The sequence below is a fragment of the Pipistrellus hanaki genome, assembly GCF_964339955.1.
Source record: "Pipistrellus hanaki genome assembly, chromosome: 8".
NCBI classification, from domain to species: domain Eukaryota; kingdom Metazoa; phylum Chordata; class Mammalia; order Chiroptera; family Vespertilionidae; genus Pipistrellus; species Pipistrellus hanaki.
In genome coordinates, this window is record NC_140510.1 from 21,816,166 (window position 1) to 21,837,494 (window position 21,329).

Below are 21,329 nucleotides of genomic sequence, written 5' to 3' on the forward strand. Positions count from 1 at the left end.
TGTCTGAGGAAACATATACCATTGTGTCCAGAATAAAAATGGAGAAGTAAATTTTAGCAAAAAAAAAAACTTTCTCTGCAGTTACATTCACTTTTATCAAAACATTGGCAGTATGAACTCAGATATTTCATTTTCTCACACCATCAAATCATCACTGTAAAGCAATTAATGACCAAATTTATTTAATTGCTTTACTACTTGCTAACCACTTTGCCATGCTCTCCCTCCTCTGCTGACATAATTTATGACTCATGTTGATGATCCCGTGAATATCCTAGCCCCTAGTCCCTCGCCATGCTCTAGCAACCTCCATCACTCTTTTGTCCTGCGTTACATAAGGAAGGACATGAAGCAAACCTAATTATCAGTGAAAATGCTCTGTTTCCAATATCAACAATTTTTGAAATACCTAATGTAAGATGCAAAGTTTGTCTATCTACCTTCTGTCCCCTATTTTTTTCTGGTCCATCTTATTGCTTCTTCCTTGCCCAAGGCTCCTCCTGCAATCCCTGGAATTTGTCTCCTCTTCATGTGCATTTTCTTCCCCTTCCTTTTTGCTATTTTTTCCCCTCTGCCTATGAATATTTGCACTACTACATGCCTCCCACACCAAGAAAAACTTTCTACATACCTTACTATCTTCTCAACATGCCTCTCTTTCTCCTCATTCCCTTCCTTGTCCATGTTTTCATAACTGTTTTGCCAATATATTCCCACTTCATCTCAGAAAACTGTCTCCTTCAAGTCTCTCTCAGAAAGCCTTAGTAATTGCCACTATTGCTGCTATTAGCCTCACATTTATTAACTTCTCTAATTATATCCTATCTCTTTTCTCGTGCACTGGAGGGGAGGGGTCCTCCAGCCAGGCCTATACCTTCTTGCAGTCTGGGAGCCTTTGGAGGATGCCCGTCTGTCAGACATCCTTAGCACTGCCATGAAGGCGGGAGAGGCTCCTGCCACCACCGCTGTGCTCACCAGCCATGAGCCCAGCTTCTGGCTGAGCAGCTCGCCCTCTGTGGGAGTGCACTGACAGCCAGGGGGCAGCTCCTGCATTGAGCATCTGCCCCCTTGTGATCAGTGCACATCCTAGTGACCAGTCATTCCACCGTTTGGTCTATTTGCATATTAACCTTTTATTATATAGGATAATGGCCTTATGGAAATTATTGCTTTATCATGAGATTTAGATATGAAATTTAAGATTAAGCTATGTAGCTCTAGTCTTTTTATGCCTGAAAATGAATCTTATTTTACAAGATGAGACTATTCTTTAACTAAAACATCAAGTTTAAATATCAAGTTTTAATAAAAAAAAAAACTCATTGAGAACAGAAGCAATATCTTATTTATACCATAATACTTTACAGTGCCCACCAGTGTCTTTCCCATGGTAAGTAGTTCTATTTTTGTCAAAATGTACTGAATAGAAGGAGGAAATGGAGATGTACTGACATGACCTGTTTCATGGTACCTACTGCTCAATAAATGTTCATTGAACAAACTGACATAAAGTCAAGTATATGTGGGTTCCTTTGTCTGATGTTCTCAGTCATCATAGGGAGTAGTAGGTCGAGTTTATGCTAAGCTGGCTGTAGATATAGAAAATATCCGAAGGGAAAATAAGGTCTAGAATAACAACTTGAGGATGTATGCCAGGTTTCAATAAGAAATAAAAAAGAAAATTAGATTGACAAATAATAGCAAGAGATCTGTTAAATTGAACTGCATGAATCTATAGTAGTCTAGGCATAGAAGTTCTCTATGAAAGAAATGAAGTGTTGAACTTATTACAAATATAAAGGGAAGAAATTATTAGAAACAAATCCATTTTCTGTATATGTATGGGATTTCACAACATTTAAATTATACTTATTTCTACCACCAGAATAATTATTCACAGTCAAGCAGTTGATTAAATTTACTCTATTGAGGCTACAATGATTTATTGCTTGATTATGAATTATATAATATAAGAAGATTTTTAAAATACTGTAACATAGGAAGAGAACATTTTAAAATATATTTATTGTTTTCAGAGAGAGGAAGGAAGAAAGACATAGAAACATCAATGAAGAGAACGAATCATTGATCTGCTACCTCTTGCATGCCCCATACTGGAGACCAAGGCTGCAATCTGGGCATGTACCCTGACCAAAAATTGAACCATGACCTTCTGGTTTATAGGTCAGTGCCCAACCATTGAGCCATGTTGCCTGGGCTGTTGTGAGCTTAAAGCAGAGTGAAAAGGGGCCCTCTGGTAAATTCTGAGCACAGAAGTGGCAGCTACGTAAATTACAAAGGAATAAATAGGCCACTACGTGAAAAACAGACAGGATTATAGGGGTAGAAGATGATACACAATAATTCAGAAATATTCACAAGTGGGATAACAACTCAGGCTAAGGTGGTAGCAATAAAAATTGTGAGAGGTAGGTAGAGTATGAATGTATTTTGAAGCCAAAAGTAGCAGAATTCTTGCTATATTGATATAGAGCATGTAAGAGAGGCACCAAAGATGATGCCAAGTCTTTTGGCCTAGGCAAATGATAGAACAGAACTGGCATCAACCAATGGAGAAGTCATAATTATAGAAAAATATTCAGTTTAATTCTAGACCTGTTAAGGTTAAGATTTCTGATGTACCTTGCTCTAGTTATCTATTATTCCTTAACGAACCACTCCAAGTTTAAAGGCTTAAAACAATACTAATTTATTTGCTTATGAATTTGCAGTTTGGTCAGAACTCTGCATGAACTCATTTCTTCTGCACTAAATTCTGGGGATAGAGAAAGAAACCAAACACACATGGCTCTTCCTGCATAGAGTTACATATAGTGAAGAATAGAGGCATTATCCAGGTCAGTGAAAAACAGAGCTACTAATATAAATATAAGTAAATAAGGATGTTTGAGTACACAGAAGGTATAAAAACAAAAGCACTTGTTGTTTGGTGTCCTATAACAGAAAAATCTACTATATGTGCGAAGCCAAGAAAGGATAAATAACATTTAGCAAGGTAAATGTAGGAAGGAAAACACTGCTGGTAATGGGAAGAGGCAGTTCAAAGGCTGGGAATGGAAAAGTATGTGATATATTTGACAATATTTTATAAACTTAGAAGTCCAAAGTAGACTGACTAAGATAGCAAAAAGACTGTAGCAAAACATAGAGGCTGAATATTTGCATAGGGGCTGATTAAGAAGGATCAAAATAGAAATTCTGAACTTTATTCAGTAGTCAATGGAAATCCCTTGAAAGTTTTTAAGTAGGTTTATATAAAATTAAAAAATTCAGTCTCATCTTTTATAAAGTTGGGAGATCAAATGCAGTGGTATATGTATAAGCTAAGAACATATTTAATTAGGGTTGAGGCTATCAAGATGGAGAGCAGTAGATTGGTAATACTTAGGGAAAAAATCAGCAAAACTTTTTGGAAGATTGCATTCATTATCATTTTTTATATGCACAGTTTTTGTGTGCTCAACACATTCAAATGGAAATGTTAGGAGACAGATATAACCAAGGGAAAAACAGCAAACAAAAAAAAAGCGTGGGATAAACGTCTTGATTTGACCCACCCTCCCCTGCCTTCCTCTGAGGTTTGATAGTGTGTAGGATGTTTCTATGTCTCTGGATCTATTTTTGTCCATTGGTTTATGTTGTCCATTAGATTCCACATGAGTGATATCATGTGATATTTATCTTTCTCTGACTGGCTTATTTTACTTAGCATAATGCTCTCCAGGTCCATATTGGTCTACTCATCTAGATTTACATACACATTGGAGAACTGCATAACAAATGCATCCCATCAAATATATACTACAATATACATGACCAAATGAAAATAAACTTTTTCTTTCTGCTTAGGTAAGATGTTTTTTAGTGCTTTTAAAAACATTATAACCAAAAAGAAGTATTAGTGTGGAAGTGTGGGTATTTTTAATGAAACAAGAAACACTTAAAATTCAAAAGATATGTATAAATTTAGAATTACCCTTTCTCTGGGTGCACAGCTATAGATCTTGGCTGATCCAGGCCTTGGGAAATAATTACATAACGGAAAGATCCATTGAGTCTTGCAACTTCAATTAAGTTGAAACCATGATCTGTCCAATATATGTTACCTAGAAGAAATACAGATATGTTTATGATATAGTTGTGAGAAGAAAGACTATTTATTAGTTATGGTTCTAATTATTAACTTACTGAGAATTACATAACTCTCAATAAATCATTTACTTCCTATATTTTTAATGTTTACATTTCCTCAGCAGAAAGTTGTAAATAAATTAATATGCAAATACTTCCTAAATCTTATACTCCTGTAGTTTCAACCATGTAATGATACACTTATATCTTAAAAATAAGTTTAAACTTCTCTCAACGGGAGGAGAAATATATTTTAGCTTTCTGTAGACTTCAGGCAAGAAAAGTAACACTTCTGTCTACCTGCCTCATGGAGCTCTCAGGATATTTGTGCAAAGTTAACACTATCTAATCTGCTTCTACAAAAAAACAAAAAACACTTATTGAAAGGCTCAAAAGCGTTAGGAAGAATGAAGCCCAAAGTAAGAGACTATTTACCCCTCTCGCTACAAAAAAAAAATTATGAGACACTCAGAATTTTTATGAGGCAGATTGAGCTCTTAAAAATAGATGTCACACACACACACACACACACACACACACACACACACACACACACAAAAACAAACAAACAAAACAGAAAAAGTCATAGATTATACCAGCAATCCAGTCAATGGAAATCCCTTCCACTCTTCCCAACCCATTGGTAATGATATCTTCTTTCCAAGTTTGGTCTCTTTTAGCTCGACTAATTTTATTGAAGCCCATGTCTGTCCAATAGATGGTATCATTTTCTATGGATAAGATAGAGACAGAGAAAACACACACACACACACTATAAAAAATATCAATGCACATAGTAAGATCACATTGCATCAGTATTTGGGAATTGATATCCCCAGTGTGATAACGTATAAGTATTCTTCTGGATAATACAATAATACAAATAGTAAAAAAAGATAATAAAATAATATGAAATAATCTTTCAAATGTATTTTTAATATTTTTAAAATATATGTAGAATTACCTATTCCATCATTTATTATTTTTTCTTAATTTTTTTTAAAATTTAACTCAGTAAATACTTATCCCTCATGAATTTGCCATCTTGATAGCAAACCATGTTATTTTGGATAACAATTTTTCTCTTCACACCAATACCTGTGTCTGAGTCCTCTAAAATAAATAAATAAGTTAATGAACAAACAAATAATTAAGTAGAATACTTCTGGAGATAATCAACTCAATAAAATATCAAAGTAGAGAGAGAATAGAAACATAAAGGCATTTCAGCTATATCAAGGCTATTTTAAGTATAAGGTCATTTAATATGTATGAAATCTTTAAAATGCTTTATCATTTAATTATTCCTTCTGAGATAGTAATTTAGCAAATGTCAACTACAAACTCAGATTATTTTTAAAACTCTCCTAGTACTAATAGTCTTAAAAATACTTAAAGAATGACTCTATGCTATTATAGTGTATAACTAATAGTGTGTTTTTGATTTTTTGAATGAAAAATGTTTCTAAAAGTTATAAATAAAATACATGTGCATACATATGCATAAAGGGTAGCAATTATGGTCCAATGATTTTAAATACAGCTACCAGAAACACATTGGGGACAAATCATTAAATAATAAATTTTCCACCAGCTAAGTAAGTGTTTGTGTGGTGACCTACAAGGCCATTTAAAGAACAAATCTTTTTAATACCAATATAATTTCCCTCTGGCACAGTGACAGACTATGGGAGTAAGGAAAAAGCAATTAGTATAATAAACCATTTATCAGTAAGTTTGGGGATTCTGATTCAAATGAATTATAGTGGAAATATTTTTATTTATTTGAGAAATTATTCCAAATATCCCCTACCCTCAACAACAGTTAACTCAGAAACACAATAGTTTGGACCAGAACATATATATATATATCTGGAAAGCAAGGACTTGCTTGGCTTTTCCAATTTTGTAAAAGTATCAGTTAAAATGATTTCATTATTGAAAGAGTAAGTCAATCAACAAAAATAAGCATTATTTTTGCATAAATATCAAGCATTATAAATCAAGTCCAAATATTAGACCCATATATCCAATAGCCTACTTTGTATCTCCGATTGTATGTAGAAAAGGAAATATTGATATAAAAAAGGCAAATTCTGGGTCTGAAACAGGCTTCTCTTGCAGCCTTCCAATGGCAACTTTCCCTGCTACAGTGTTGAATAAATGACAGTTCCACTCTTTGTTTCACAGGCTAAAAACCTAAAATTGTTTAATCACTTTCCCACACTTCGCATCTAATCCATAACCTAATAGTCTCATATTCAATCTCTTACCAGGTATATTGACTCTTTTTATTGTTCTTTCAAATCATATCCATCTTCTAACCACCTTGCACCCTCTCTACTATCACAATGTAATGGAAGTCACTATTACCTCTTTGCTGAGCAATGCAATAACCACCTAACTTACTGCCCAGCTTCCATTCTGTCTCAGTACTCCCATTACCTCATGAGTCTTTTCTCCACTTAGAGACCATTGTTGCCCTTTTAAAAATAAATGAGATAATTTCTTTTCCCTACACCCAAACTCTCTATGACATCCATGATCTACCCACATCCTTCCACAATCTCTCACCTGATATCCATCCACTATTCCCCTCAATCAACCATCTTACCTAATAATAGACGAGCAGGTAAACTGACCATACCTCCGCTATGCCATCAGCCAATCAGGAGTGATATGCAAATTAACCCAACACATATGGCAGTTAATTTGCATACACAGGCATTGAGTGGCTGGGTTGAGATGCTCATGTCATTGCCATGGTGACAACGTAAGTTTTCTGCCCCACCCCAGGTCTCTCCGGGCCTCTGGGCAGCATGAGAAGGTGGGGCCAGAGCAGAAAGAGGCAGCTCCTGGAGCAGAAAGAGGCGGCTCTGGAGCCTGAGCAGAAAGGGGGTGGGCCAAAGTGGAAAAGCAGTGCTGGTAGCCAGGGAAAGAAAAGATCTTTGTGCATTGTTTTCTAGTTCTATATAATAAAAGCCTAATATGCTAAGTGTCTAGTCAACTGGTTGGCATTCAACCAATCAAAGCGTAATCTACATTAATAAAAGAGAAAAACACCAATTGATTCTACCTTCGCTATGCCCACAGCCAATCAGAGTGAGTATGCAAATTAACCTAACAAAGATGGCAGTTAATTTGCTTATGCTGAGGGAAGGAGGAGTGAAAACTGAAGACAGCATAGAAGTAAAAGGGAGGAAAAGCGGAAAGCAAAGGGCTGCCAGAGGGACAGCGGGGGGTGGAATGGGGCAGCGGTGGTGGTGAATGCAGCCGTGGCAGCCACTTGCAGGAATCTTCCTGCAATGGGCCCCTAGTATGCTAATAATATGCTAAGAGCACTTAACTACTCACTATGGTGTGCACTGACTACCAGGGGGTAGACACTCTGACAAGTAGGTTAGCTTGCTGCTTGGGTCCACCCAATTGGTATGGAGTGAGATGGACTGGACATGCCCTGGAGTCCTCCTATGGTCCCTGATGGGCTTGCCAACTTCCCACACCCCTCCTCAGCCCCAAATGTGCACCAGTGGGGTCCCTTAGCCTGGCCTGCACCCTCTCGCAATCCAGGACCCCTAGGAGGATTTTGGAGAGCTGGTTTTGGCCAGACAACATAATGACAGTTGCTATGATGTGCACTAACCACCATGGGGCAGACACTTAACACAGGAAATGCCCCTGGTGGTCAGCGCATTCCCACAGGGAGAGCGCTGCTCAGCCAGAAGCCGGGCTCCTGGCTGGCTAGTGCAGCAGCAGTGGCAGGAGCCTCTCTTGCCTCCTCAGCATCACTGAGGATATCTGACTGACAGCTTAGGCCTGCTCCCCAAGGGCTTCCAAACTATGAGAGGGCTCAGGCTGGGCTGAGGGACACCCATCTCCCTCAAGTACACAAATATTGTGCACTGGGCCTCTAGTCTCTAGTAACAGACTTTCCTCTTCTTAGAATAAGCCAAATGCTGTCCAATAAAAGGTTCTTTTTTTTTCTCTCAATATATTTGTATTGATTTCAGAGAGGAAGGGAGAGGGAGAGAGAAGGAGAAACATCAATGATGAGAGAGAATCACTGATCAGCTGCCTCCTGCATGCCATCTATTGAAGACCGAGCCTGCAACCCAGGCATGTGCCCTGACTGGGAATTGAACCCCTGATCTCCAGGTTCATAGGTAGATGTATAACCACTGAGATACCCTGGCCAGTCTAGTCAAAGGTTCTTTACATTTCTTTGTGACTGGAATGCTGCCCTCCCCAATCCCATCTCAATATTTGCATGGTTCTGTTTTTGCTTAAATAGTCTCCTTCTTACTGAAAATTTCTCTGACTACTCCATAAAATTATTCCCTTGCTATTCTCTATATTTATTACCAAAATTTCCTTTCTCCAATGTAAAACATGTATTACTGCAAACTCATTACATATTTATTATTTTTGTTTGTTTACTGTCTGTCTTGTCTTATAGAATTATAATCTCTTTGAGGTCTAGGACATTATTTTGTTCACTGCTTTATTCCTGACAGATAGAATATTGCCTGGCACATAGTAAGCTCTAAGTCAACATGTGGTGAATAAGTGAACAAATGTGATGTATGAAGACTGACTAGGAGTGGGTACAAGGAAGTCACAGCTATTACCATAAGAAGCTTTATATAAGCTTCTTAAACAACAGAGGGTTGTATTCAGATATAAATAATGACCAACAGCTAACAAGAACAGAATATAAGTAGTACAGACAAGCATTTTTGTAGGAGTTCAAAGAAGACATTTACAACCATCTTTATAAATATTAGAAAAAAAGACACTGATTTTACATGTGACCCTTACTTTTGAATTATTCTCTAATGGCTTTGCCATCCCTGCAAAATTTTTATTCCATTTAATCAGGAAGCATTCTTTCTCATATATACTGCTGCATCTTGCACATACCTTTACTATCTTATTGAGCTGAAATTTCATCTTTTCTTTTTAGAAGTAGATATGAGATATTCATAAATAGCAACTATAATTGACCCAACTTTGCCAAAACAGTTACATTAGCTTACCACTGACATAAGACAATAGTATAATTGGTAACCATTTTCAAGGATAACTATACAAATATTGGTGACCAGCTATTGTGCATTGTAATTACAGTCAGACATTTTAAAAACCAACATGTCATAGTTGTCTGAACAACAAGGGAGCGGCCTTTTAACACTAAGAAAATTTAAACTTTAGAGTTGAGCCGAATTGATAACCACCTACAGAGGTTGGCATATGCAGATTCTGTCTGAAAATAGGAAACAAGGAATACAGGTTTCTTGAAGTACTTCCACCCTTAGGTACCTATTTTCTCATGATTAATTAACTAGCACTTACTGATCACCTGTTGTGAGCACACTGGACTCTATGTTAACTTGTACTTCTGGGTCCTAGGAAATTCAAAATCATGTTTCCTGGCATATATTTACAAGCTGTGTTAGAAAATGCCACACAGACATGAAAAAAACAACAATGATAGATAAAATGTATTAGTTTATTATGCTTCTATTAAGCCACATTTTCCCCCTAAATCCTTACCTTAGGATATGTTTATTGATTTTTTTAATAATCCTCATTGGAGAATACATTCCCATTGATTTAGAGAGAGAGTGGTAGAGAGGGAAGGACAGAAATATCAATGTGAGAGAAATACATGGATTAGTTGCCTCCTGCATGAGCCCAGACCAGGGTCTGGGCTGGGGAGGAGCCTGCAACCAAGGTACATGCCCTTGACCATAATTGAACCTGGGACCCTTTGATCCACAGGCCTACATTCTATCCACTACAACAAACCTGCAAAGGCTGTTTATTGATTTTAGAGAGACAGGAAGGGGACGAGAGAAGGGAGGGAGGGATGGAGGAAAGGAGGGAGAGATAAAGAAACATTGTTCAATTATCTCCTGTACATGACCTGACCAGAGATCCAACCCAAAACCTAGGTATGTGCCTGACCTGGAATCAACATGCAGCCTTTTTGATGTAAGGGGCAATAATCCAACTAACTGAGAAGACCATCTGGGGCACATTGTTTTAGCTGCAGAATTTCCACTTATCCTCTTAAACCCCAGCTTGTTAAATTTGATCAGGGGCCTGAATGTTGGTATTTTAAAAAATCATATGTTATCCAATGAATTCTTTTTGTGAAATCCACACATTTAATAAGTAGGTTTTTTTTTTTAATCTTCATTCAAGCCAGTGATAAGTGTGTTAAACTGGATTAAAATATATTCTTTGATATAAAACTAGAGACTTCCATCTGAGGCAAATTGTCTCATGTTTATTACACCCCTATCGCCTTAGCCAGTTTGGCTCAGTGGATAGAGTGTCAGCCACTGGACAGAAGGTTCCCAGGTTCAATTCTGCTCAAGGGCATGTACCTGGGTTGCAGGCTCCTCCCCTATCTGGGCCCTGGTCAGGGCTCATGAAGGAGGCAACCTATGGATGTGTTTCTCTCACATTGATAGTTCTCTCAGTCTTTCCCTCTCTACCACTCTCTCTCTAAAAATCAATGGAAAAAGTATCTTCGGGTGAGAATTTAAAAAAAGATTATACCCTTATAATTAATAATTTGTGCATATTTAAGTGCACATTAACTTTATGATATGGAACTTAGCAACCATGTAACCACCAACCAGATTAAGATTTAGATCACTGCCAGCAGCCCAGAGGGACCTTTTGTTGCTACAGCTCCTCAGAAACCCTCCTCTTCCCTAGTGGGCAGCCACTGTCCCAGCTTCTTTCAGCAGAGATTAGTTTTCTTAACTGTCCATACATGGTGTCATTCGGTATATACTACTCTTTATCTAACTTCTCTTATTTGGCTTTAAGACTTTCAAATCCACCTCTTCCATTGCAAGCACTTTGCTTTTTCATTTGTGAAACTACCATAAACTATTTACCTATTTTGGACGTTCAGGTTGTATCTAATCTCTGCCTATTTTAAATAATAATATGAACATTTTTGTCCGTTTTGTGGACAAAGTCCAAGATCTTGTGAATATCCTATCTACTAAAGAGGGAATATGCAAATTTACCATTAGGTCAACACAAAGATGGTCGAGCTAATAGCCACAAGATGGCAGTGCCCAGTTCCATCAGCCCCACCAGAGTCTCCCAGTCAGAGGGCGGGGGTGGCAATGCCATTTGCCTGCCTCCAGAGTCCCCCAGTCCTTTCACAGAAAGTGGGTTGCCTCAAAAGTTTGTTAAGCTTCTTAGGACAAAAAGCATTCAAAACCTTTCAAAAGGGAATTCTAATATTTATAAAAGTTTGGACTAAATAATTCAAGATTATTTCCACTACAATCTTCTATGACCTTGTGATATTAACATTCTGAATTCACATAGTACCAGTTGGGTTGAATGTAAGCAGATATTATTTAAAGGAATGACCATTATTATTAAAACAACTCATAAAACCACTCTCTTTGTATGTCAAGGACATTCTGTGTGGCTTTCCTAATGTCTGGAGTTAATGCCCCTAAACTGATTGTTGGAGATCCCCTGAGGGGTCTCAGATTGGAGAGGGTGCAGGCTGAGGAACACCCCCATACACGAATTTCATGCACTGGGCCTCTAGTCCCACATATAAAAAGTAATATGCAAATTGACCATCACTGTGCTATACCACCAGCCACGCCCACTGGCCATGTCCATCAACTAATTAGAGCTAGTATGCAAATAAACCCAACCAAGATGGCTATAGCCACAGAGAGGAGGAGTTTTCCAGGCAATGAAGGAAGCCAAGCTTTCTGCCTGTACTTGCTGGCCTAGGTCTCCACTCAAGGCTAAAAAGTTTAAATTATAGAAGGTAAACAAATCCAAACAGAAATGGCGGCAGCCACAGAGCTGGAAAGAGCAGGAAGCTAGGGTTGCCCCTGGCAATGGAGGAAGCAAAGCTTTATGCACACCCTGGCCGGCCCAGACCTCTGCTTAAGGCTACAAAGTTTCAATTATAGGAGATACATAAATTCCAATAGAAATGGCTGCCAGCCATGGATGAAGCAGGAGTCTTGGCTCTGCTCCAGGCTACAAAGTTTTAATTGTAAAAGGTAAATAAATTCCAGATACCAACACCTCCACTTGGGTCACCAGGGGGCATCACTGGCCTGCAAACCACCATAGGTCCTTGCTCAGGCCACCCTGCACCCCAGGTAACCCCCACCTGATCCGGGACACCCTTCAGGGCAAACCAGCTGGCCCCAACCCTTGCACCAGGCCTCTAATCTATCTAATAAAAGAGTAATATGCAGGTTGACCATCACTCCAACACACAAGATGGTTGCCCCCATGTTGTCAAAGATCCTATCCCTATGTGGACACAAGATGGCCAGCAGGGGAGGGCAGTTGGGAGGGACCAGGCCTGCAAGGGAAGGCTTTTGAGAAGGATGAAGCCTGTAAGGGAGGGCAGTTGGAGGTGATCAATCCCTCAGGGGAGGGCAGTTAGGGGTGACCAGGCCAGCAGAGGAGGGAAGTTGGGGGCAAACAGGCTGGCAGGGGAGCAGTTAGACATCAATAAGGCTGGCATGGGCATGGATAGGAGGTGATCAGGCTGGCAGGCAGAAGGGATTAGGGGAAATCAGGAAGGCGAGCAGTTGGGAGCCTGTAGTCCTGGATTGTGAGAGGGATCCCAGTTTGGAGAGGATGCAGGCTGGGCTGAGGGACACCCCCCACTCCCATGCATGAATTTCGTGCACCGGCCTCTAGTTTTTATTATAAAAGACTACTCACTTCCAACCACATTCCATCTTCACCCCCATTACAATTTTATTGATATAAATGGGTTACTATTAATACAAAAGTTATTTTAAAGAAAAGAAGAGAAAGACTCTAGCTTGCAATTGTTTTCAGAATACCAGATTTGGGGAATTTTTTCCATACTCAATTGGCAGAGGAGGGCTTTAATGTAAAAAAAATAATAATAAGTTTTTTTGAAAAAAAATTTGTTCAGTTAACTCTGCTATACCTCTGATCCTAGATCAGTTTTTTAATTTGTGCCAGGATCAATTCAAATCACAAGGCAGCTAACAGAAGATTCCTTTTTTCTGATGCATTTCCACTTCCAATAAAGCTGTCTTTGATTGAATTACAGGTGTATCCTATGCCACAGGTATGTTTCTTGACTCAATTACTTTAAATTTTAAACTATATAGACATTGTGAGTGTTAAAATTGATTATATTTCTCTTTCCACTGGTTATTATATATTTTATTCTCTTTACATTATAATTAATTAAATTATAGTAACTAAGTTACTTAAATGGACTGTAAATTTTCTGCCAAACACTAGCAAAAATACACAATTTTACAATATGCATTATAGATATAGATTCATGTTATTTCACCTTCAATTTTTCTCTTAGCACTTATTTCCAGCATCTAAATTGTATCTCACATTGCAATTCCTCCATTTATAGAATCTACATAAAATAATTTTAGAACAAGTTGATACCTCTCTCTCTCTCTCTCTCTCTCTCTCTCTCTCTCTATATATATATATATATATATATATATATATATATATATATGTAATTCACATATCAAGTTACATGTTATAGTTACATACACACTGTAGAGAATGGCTACCAAAACTAAGAAAATCCAAGCAATGCAAAAAATTTAAAATCAATTTTTGTGGGGTTTCTTTTGTTACTCATGCTTTCAGATTTCATCATGGGTGTATATGTTAAAATGCATTAAATCACAATATTGAATCCAGTAATAATATATATTCTTTATAAGTAAATAATTTATTAATAAAATAATAAATAAACACATGCCTTTAAGGGAAATTTTTTTAAACTAGTAAATTTTACAATAAAAAAGAAAGTAGTATAGCTGCTACTTTCCAATCATGCCCCATTTTTGGCATAATCAGTGTCATGACACACCAGTTGAAACCTCTGGACCAGACTATGAAAATTATAGAAATGGAGAGGAAATCAAAGTCAGTCAAGGTCATCAGAGAAGGCTTCAGTAAAAAAAGACTTTGGTGCCGAAACCGGTTTGGCTCAGTGGATAGAGCATCGGTCTGCGGACTGAAAGGTCCCAGGTTCCATTCCTGTCAAGGGCATGTACATTGGTTGCGGGCACATCCCCGGTGGGGGGTGTGCAGGAGGCAGCTGGTCGATGTATCTCTCACATCGATGTTTCTAACTCTCTATCTCTCTCCCTGCCTCTCTGTGAAAAATCAATAAAATATATATATATATATTAAAAAAAAGACTTTGGCTATCTGTGAAGACAAGGTAGCATTTAGACCAGGAGATATGTATGATATAGTTCATGGAAGCCTAGTTCATATTAAAAACCAATTTAATGCATGTGGACATCCTCACTTCAAGAGGAAAGGCTAATAATATCATTTCTGGAAAAGTGGTAAGCAAAAACTACCATGACAGCTAGTTCTGAATTTATCAGATGTTTGGGTACAGATATAGATTGAACTGGCTTTCTATTATTTTCCAACTTTGAAAGCATTTCTTCAAACATTCCAGAGGTCAATAAGGACCTAAGTTCTCAAAACTCCATATTAAAAGGGATTCAATATTAAAATGCTAATGAATTACATTTGTTTCTTTCACTTTGTGAAAGATAAATCAATACAAACACTAATGGGAAATTTTCATAGAGCAAAATAACACTAAGAACTCCATCCTTGTGAGTAAATGAAATCAAATCTATAGACTTCAAAGGTTTTAGATAGCTTAATCCCCTTAAGGCACAATGTTATGAAACCTTGAATAATGTACATACTCCTATAAATTACTCTTTTATCCAATAAGGAATATATGCCTGCCTCGCTTTTGTGTTCTGAATGAAATTTGCATTAAACATCTTTTTATAAAAGCAATTCCATTTTTAAGTTTTGAACTTTTTTTTCCTCTCAGGGTAACAAAAAAAAATGTCTTTTGCATTTTCTTATGCATTGACTGTTCTTTTTTCTCTTCAAAGCAATTGCACTGTGCTGTTTCTTACATTCATTAAGTTACTTCTCACAGTCCTTATGTGCCTGATTTTGACTTTAAGGTAACATATGAGAATAGCATTGTGCTGTCATACTCTCATCTTCTTCAGATTAGAAGAGAACTGATAGCAGCTCCAAGGAGAAATTGTTTTAATGTATCCTGCTTTGAACTTCCAAAGCCAAGCTGTAAAACTGAGACAGCATGTTGAATGGGTATATCTTCAGGGGACACATACTCAGACATTTCTTCAGGAAACCATCAGCCTATTCTGGAAAACACTGCCATTGTATTTTATTTTCGAATGGGGAAAAGACAGAAAATGACTGATTTCTGGTTTCTATGTCATGCTTCAAATAAGCAAATCAGACAAACATGGAGAACACACCTTAAAAACAGAGCCTTTTCCAATAAATATATTTGGATTTTTTTTATTATTATTATTATCACTCCTGCTAAAACAAAACAAACAAAACAAAACAAAACACACAAAAAAACAACTAACTTTAGAAGTTTATGAAGAGAGGAATGTAGCATAATAACTAAATGCTTAGATGGTGTGTTCTGAGGTACTGAGTTTAAAATCTCAGCAGAAGCATCCAGACTATCAAATCTCAGAAGGAAGGCAGGGGAGGTTGCGGGGTGGGGGAGTGTGGTTAAGAGATCAGCCAAAGGACTTATATGCATGAATATAAGCATAACCAATGGACACAGACACTAGGGTGGTGAGGGCCTGTGCTGGGGGAGTGGGAGTGGCTGCGGGGAAGATCAATGGGGGAAAAGGAGACATATGTAATACTTTAAACAATATAAAAATTAAAAAACAACAACTCAGCTACAGTACTTAATGACTCTATGACAAGAGAAAGTTATTTAATACTAGAGGCCGATGCATGAAATTCGTACAAGAGTAGGCCTTCCTCCCCCTGGCTGCTGGCACCGGCTTCCCTCTGGCACCCAGAACCTGAGCTTTCCTCAAAGCCCGGCTTCATCTGGAAGGTCATCCGGAAGGACATGCAGTCTAAATAGCATATTATGCTTTTATTATTATAGATTTCTGTTCTGTTTCCCAATATGTGAATTGAGAATAACAAAGTTGTTGTAAGAACTAAATAAATAAATATTTGTTAAAGCACTTAATGTCTATTACAAAATAAATATAATAAAATATTATTAACTATTAAAATTTTAAAAAAGAATGTTGTATCAAAATGAAGATTACATAAATGTACAAATTTGGTAATTGACTGTGTCTTTGAAATTTTAGCATGGGTTAGCTTGATAGAGAATCATCTTTATAAATTTAAAACTAAAGAGAAAATATTTTGGTAGGTCCTTTGCAAAATGAGAAAAATCTAATTTTAATTAACCTCGCCCAAGGAAATAATAAAAGGGATAGTAAAATAAACAGACATTTCTATGCATTTCAAAGTCACTATTTATGAATTTGTTATATTAAAAGTTAAAAGATTTGGCTATGCAGTGGAATCACACATTTTCCGAAATGCAAAATAAAGCTTAAAATTAAAAGTTACACAGAAAACTTGCTCTAAAAAGTACTTAAAATTATTAATATTTATTGTACTTCATGGCAGGTCAAAAATAATTTTTAAGGATAATAATAAATTATTAACATTATTAAATAATCAATAAAATTTATGTTCTCAATGATAATTAAATGCATATCATTTAATTCTCAGGTTACAAATACAAACAAGACTTATAATATGATTATTTTCTAGTTTGAAAATAATATAATTTTCTTTATTATGATTGAGTCATAGCTAATGTGACAACAAATCAGTATATAATTGTGCTCTGCTAAGTCTTTCAGAAAAAAACAACACAATTTTTTTTTCAGAACAAGTCCTGCTAAAAATTAATAAGTATCTAAATTAATAATTTTTATTGAGTGTATTATAAAATTGCCAAGAAGCCATTTCAATCATCCAGGAAAATCAATCACCCAAACCTCTTGTAAATACTTAGAAGCCATATACTTTACCTATCATTTTATAGTAAAGTTGTAGTTTTTCCTCAGCCTATATTGGGAATACATTAGGAAGGCTCTATATAACCTTCCTAGTTAGTTTCACAGAATCCAGTGCAATAGTTTGGAGTGTATGGCCACAAAAGCTCAGTGAATCAATGATCAAGCATGACTATGCATTCTAGCCACCAAAAAGTCAAAATGTCACATGTTACAAAGATTTAAAATCCCAATAAGAACACCTAAGTATATAAAACAAATATTAATGAACATACAGGCTTAAATTCACAGTAATACAATAATAGTAGCAATTTTAATACCTACTTGCATCAATTAATAAATCATGTAGACAGAAAATTAATAATAAGGGCATTATACGTCCCATTAGACCAGATACCCTTAATAGATATCTTAAAACATTTATTCCAAAAACAACAGAGGACAAAATTGTTTTTCAACTGCACATGATACAGTCTCCAGGATGGGTTACATATTAGGCCACAAAACAAGCTTCAAAATTAAGAGGATTAAAAACATATCGAGCATCTGTTCCAAACACAATGGCATGAAACTAGAAATCAACCATAGGAAGAAATTGAAAAAGCATAACAAATAAGAACTAACAACCAATGGATCAAGAGGAAGTGGAACAGAAAATCAAAAACCACCTTGAGAAAACTGAAAATAGGATGAAGCCATTATAGAAGAAAAGTTCATAGCTTTACAGGATCACCTCTAAGAAATAAGAAAAAATCCAAATTAACAATCTAACAATGCACCTAAAGGAACTGATAAAAGGTGAAAAAACTAAACTTGAGTAAATAAAAGGAAAGAAATAATAAAGATCGAAGAGAAAATAAGCAAAATTAAAAAATTAAAAACAATCAAAAAGATAAATAAACTAAATTATTTGGAGGAAAAAAATCAAGAAATTCATCAAGTAAAGAGAGAGAGAGACCCCAAAAATAAAATAATAAATGAAAGAGGAGTATTTACAACCAACACCATAGGAATAGAAAGAATTATGAAAAACTACTACGGTATGAACAATTAGATACCAACAAATTTGACAACCTAGAAGAAATGCATATATTCCTAAAAGCATATAACCTCCCAAGACTAAATTAAGAAGAAATAGAAAATCTAAATAAACCAATTATTAGCAATGAAATTGAAAGAGCAATAAAAATTTCTCCCAACAAATAAAATTCCAGGCCCAGATGGCTTCACGGGTGCATTTTACCAAACATTTAAAGAAGAATTAATACCTATCCTTCTTAAACTATTTTCAAAAATTAACGAGGAATTAATGCTTTCAAATCATTCTAGGACGCCAACATTACTCTGATACCAAAACCAAAGACACTACAAACAACAAAAACAGGCCTATATCCTTAAGGAACAATTATAAATAATTTCAACAAAATGTTAGTAAACCAGATTCAGTAATACATGAATAGTATTTATTTACACAATGACCACATGGAACTTATCACAGGGATGCAGACAAAGCATTTGACAAAATTCAATATCTTTTGCAATACAAACTTTCAACAAGATAGGTATGCAAGGTCCATACTTCAACATAACAAAGTATGCCAAATTCACAGCTAATATGTACTTAGTAGTAAAAAGCTGAAAACTTTCCTCTAAGATCAGGAATAAGTCAAGGATGCTATTATCACCCTTTCTATTCAACAAAGTATTGGAAGTCTAGCCACGGTAATCAAAGAAGATAAAGAAATAGAAGGCATTCAAATCAAATAGGAAAGGAAGAAGTAACTCACATTATTTCAGGAGACCCTATCTGTAGTTGCCCTCCTGCCCTTGAATACACCTATCACATCATTTCTCATCTCTATGCCTTTCCTCGTGTTGTTTTTCCTGTACCTCTTTACCCAGAAAACTATTCAGAGACTAAGAGTCATGTCTCTCTCATCCAGAAAGCCTTTTGACTATTCAATCTAGGTCATTATTCTGTTTATTTTTCTCATAACAACCTGTGCTTATCTTTATATCTTTATAGTTGCACTTAATGTGAAGATCACTTTTTATGCATCTTCCTTCCCAGTAGATTAAAACTGGTTTTCATTCATCTTGTATTCGCCATTTCTATCTCCAGCTTCCCATGCATGTAATTGAATAAATATTGATATTTAATTAACACGAATACAAATAGAATCAGGAAAATGGTGAAGAAATTAAAAGCAAGCAGAATATTATCTAAAGCAAAGAAAAGATAAAAAATAATTTTCTGATAATGTAAGAAATAATTTCATAAGGTAGCAATGATCTAGCTGATGATTTAATCAGCTAAATGACAAATATTCATTGAGTACCTTATTTATGGAACTATATATTCCCTTCTTTGGCAAAAATATCAAAATCAGGTGGCAGTATGTAGTTATCATAAGTATAATTTTATAATAAATTGCACTATATGTTAAATGAGCAAAATGTGATTTTATAAAGGTTAAGCTCATGAGTCAAAGCATTTTTTGAAATTTTGAATATTTAAAATTATAGCAATGTTTGATAAGTTATACACAAAATGATAATTTGTCTCATATTGTTTAGCACAGTTCAATAATGAAATTATATAATGTCAGAACTGCATGAATTTGATGAAACAAATTGGTCATGAATTGAAACAGGTGATAAGTATAGGGTTCATTATACTCTTCTTTATATCTATCTGTCTGTCTATCTATCTATCTATCTATCATCTATCTATCTTTCTTTCCATCCATCCATCCATCCGTCCATCCATCCATCCATCCATATATCCTATATAATAAAAAGCTAATATTCAAATTGACCCAATGGTGGAATGATGGGTTACTATGACACACACTGACCACCCAAGGGGCAGATGCTCAATGCAGGAGCTGCCTTGTGGTTGTCAGTGTGCTCCCACAGGGGGAACACCACTCAGCCAGAGCCAGGCTCACGGCTGGTAAGCGCAGAAGGTGTGGCAGGAGCCTCTCCCACCTCCATGGCAGCACTAAGGATGTCCAACTAACGGCTTAGGCCAACTCCCTAAGCTGTCAGTCGGACATCCCTTGAGGGCTCCCAGACTGCTAGAGGGTGCACACTGGGCTGAGGGACACACCCCCACACCCGAATGCAAGAATTTTTGTGCACCAGGCCTCTAATAGATATATAATGATATATAGATAAATTATTAATTTAATCTGGTAACATTTTAAAATATGTTCCACAAGACTGAATAGTCCGCACTTTAATTTTAATTATCATTCCTAGCCATATTCAGAACCTTTTATGACAATAAAATATATAAAAATCCTCTCAGATTTAATAAATTTAATTGGATGGCATTCTCATTATTATACCCATGGAGAAAACTAAGAAACTTTGACAATTTCAGCAAAATGTTTCTTGACCGGTACTATATTAACTACAAATTTCCATTTTAGTACTCAAGAAATAGCATAAAACAAACTTGCAAACAAATCTGGAAGTAAAGGTAGTATTTATATTAATTTGACATTGGTGGGTACATAGTAGAAATTATCATATTCTCTTTCTGAGCAGAATCAGAAGTAGGTTTACTAAAAATATATAGAGTCTAATAGAAACTCAGGCAAGTGCTGATTTTTCATCTCAATTAGACCATGCTCATGCTGATGACAGGTTAAATATATTAGAAAACCATAATAAGTTGGAAAAACTTAGATCCTTTTATCAGCTTGCATTATTAGGTAAATATATAGAGATGTAATTTAATTTTTAAAATTAATGAGCTAGGATCAGACATTTTAAAAAATGTAATACATTCCAAGTAGATTTTTAAAGGTATCTTAGGAAATGGTGATGGAAAAAACTTGGGGTGGTGAACACGCAATACAATATATAGATGATGTATTGAATTGTACAACTGAAACCCATATAATTATATTAACCAGTGTCATCCCAATAAATTCTGTAAAAAATAAATCTTGATTCAGTGAGAATACAAATGAAATGGATTTAGAAAGTCTGTGATAGAACATCTTAAATAGGGTAGATCAAAGACAAAGACTTGTTCTGAATAGTTAACTTGAAATGTTTTCAAATATCAAAGTAAGAATATAACAATTCTCTCTTTAGATGTATGTTATGTTATGTTATGTTATGTTATGTTATGTTATGTTTGGGTTTGTGACTCTTAGATCTTAAAAAGAAAACTAGTATATAATTAGATAGAGTCCA

At 35.9% G+C, this 21,329-nt stretch overlaps 1 protein-coding gene across 1 annotated transcript in view; it reads right to left on the reverse strand.

Annotated features, from left to right (window-relative positions):
* Positions 1 to 21,329, reverse strand: part of LRP1B (LDL receptor related protein 1B) — a 1,553,318-nt gene that overhangs the window by 376,934 nt on the left and 1,155,055 nt on the right. The window contains exons 36-37 of the mRNA XM_084892846.1: positions 4,749 to 4,883; positions 3,998 to 4,127 (exon numbers count right to left, since the gene is read on the reverse strand). Coding sequence (XP_084748972.1) covers positions 3,998 to 4,127; positions 4,749 to 4,883 — 265 coding nt within the window. The remainder of the gene's footprint in view (positions 1 to 3,997; positions 4,128 to 4,748; positions 4,884 to 21,329) is intronic.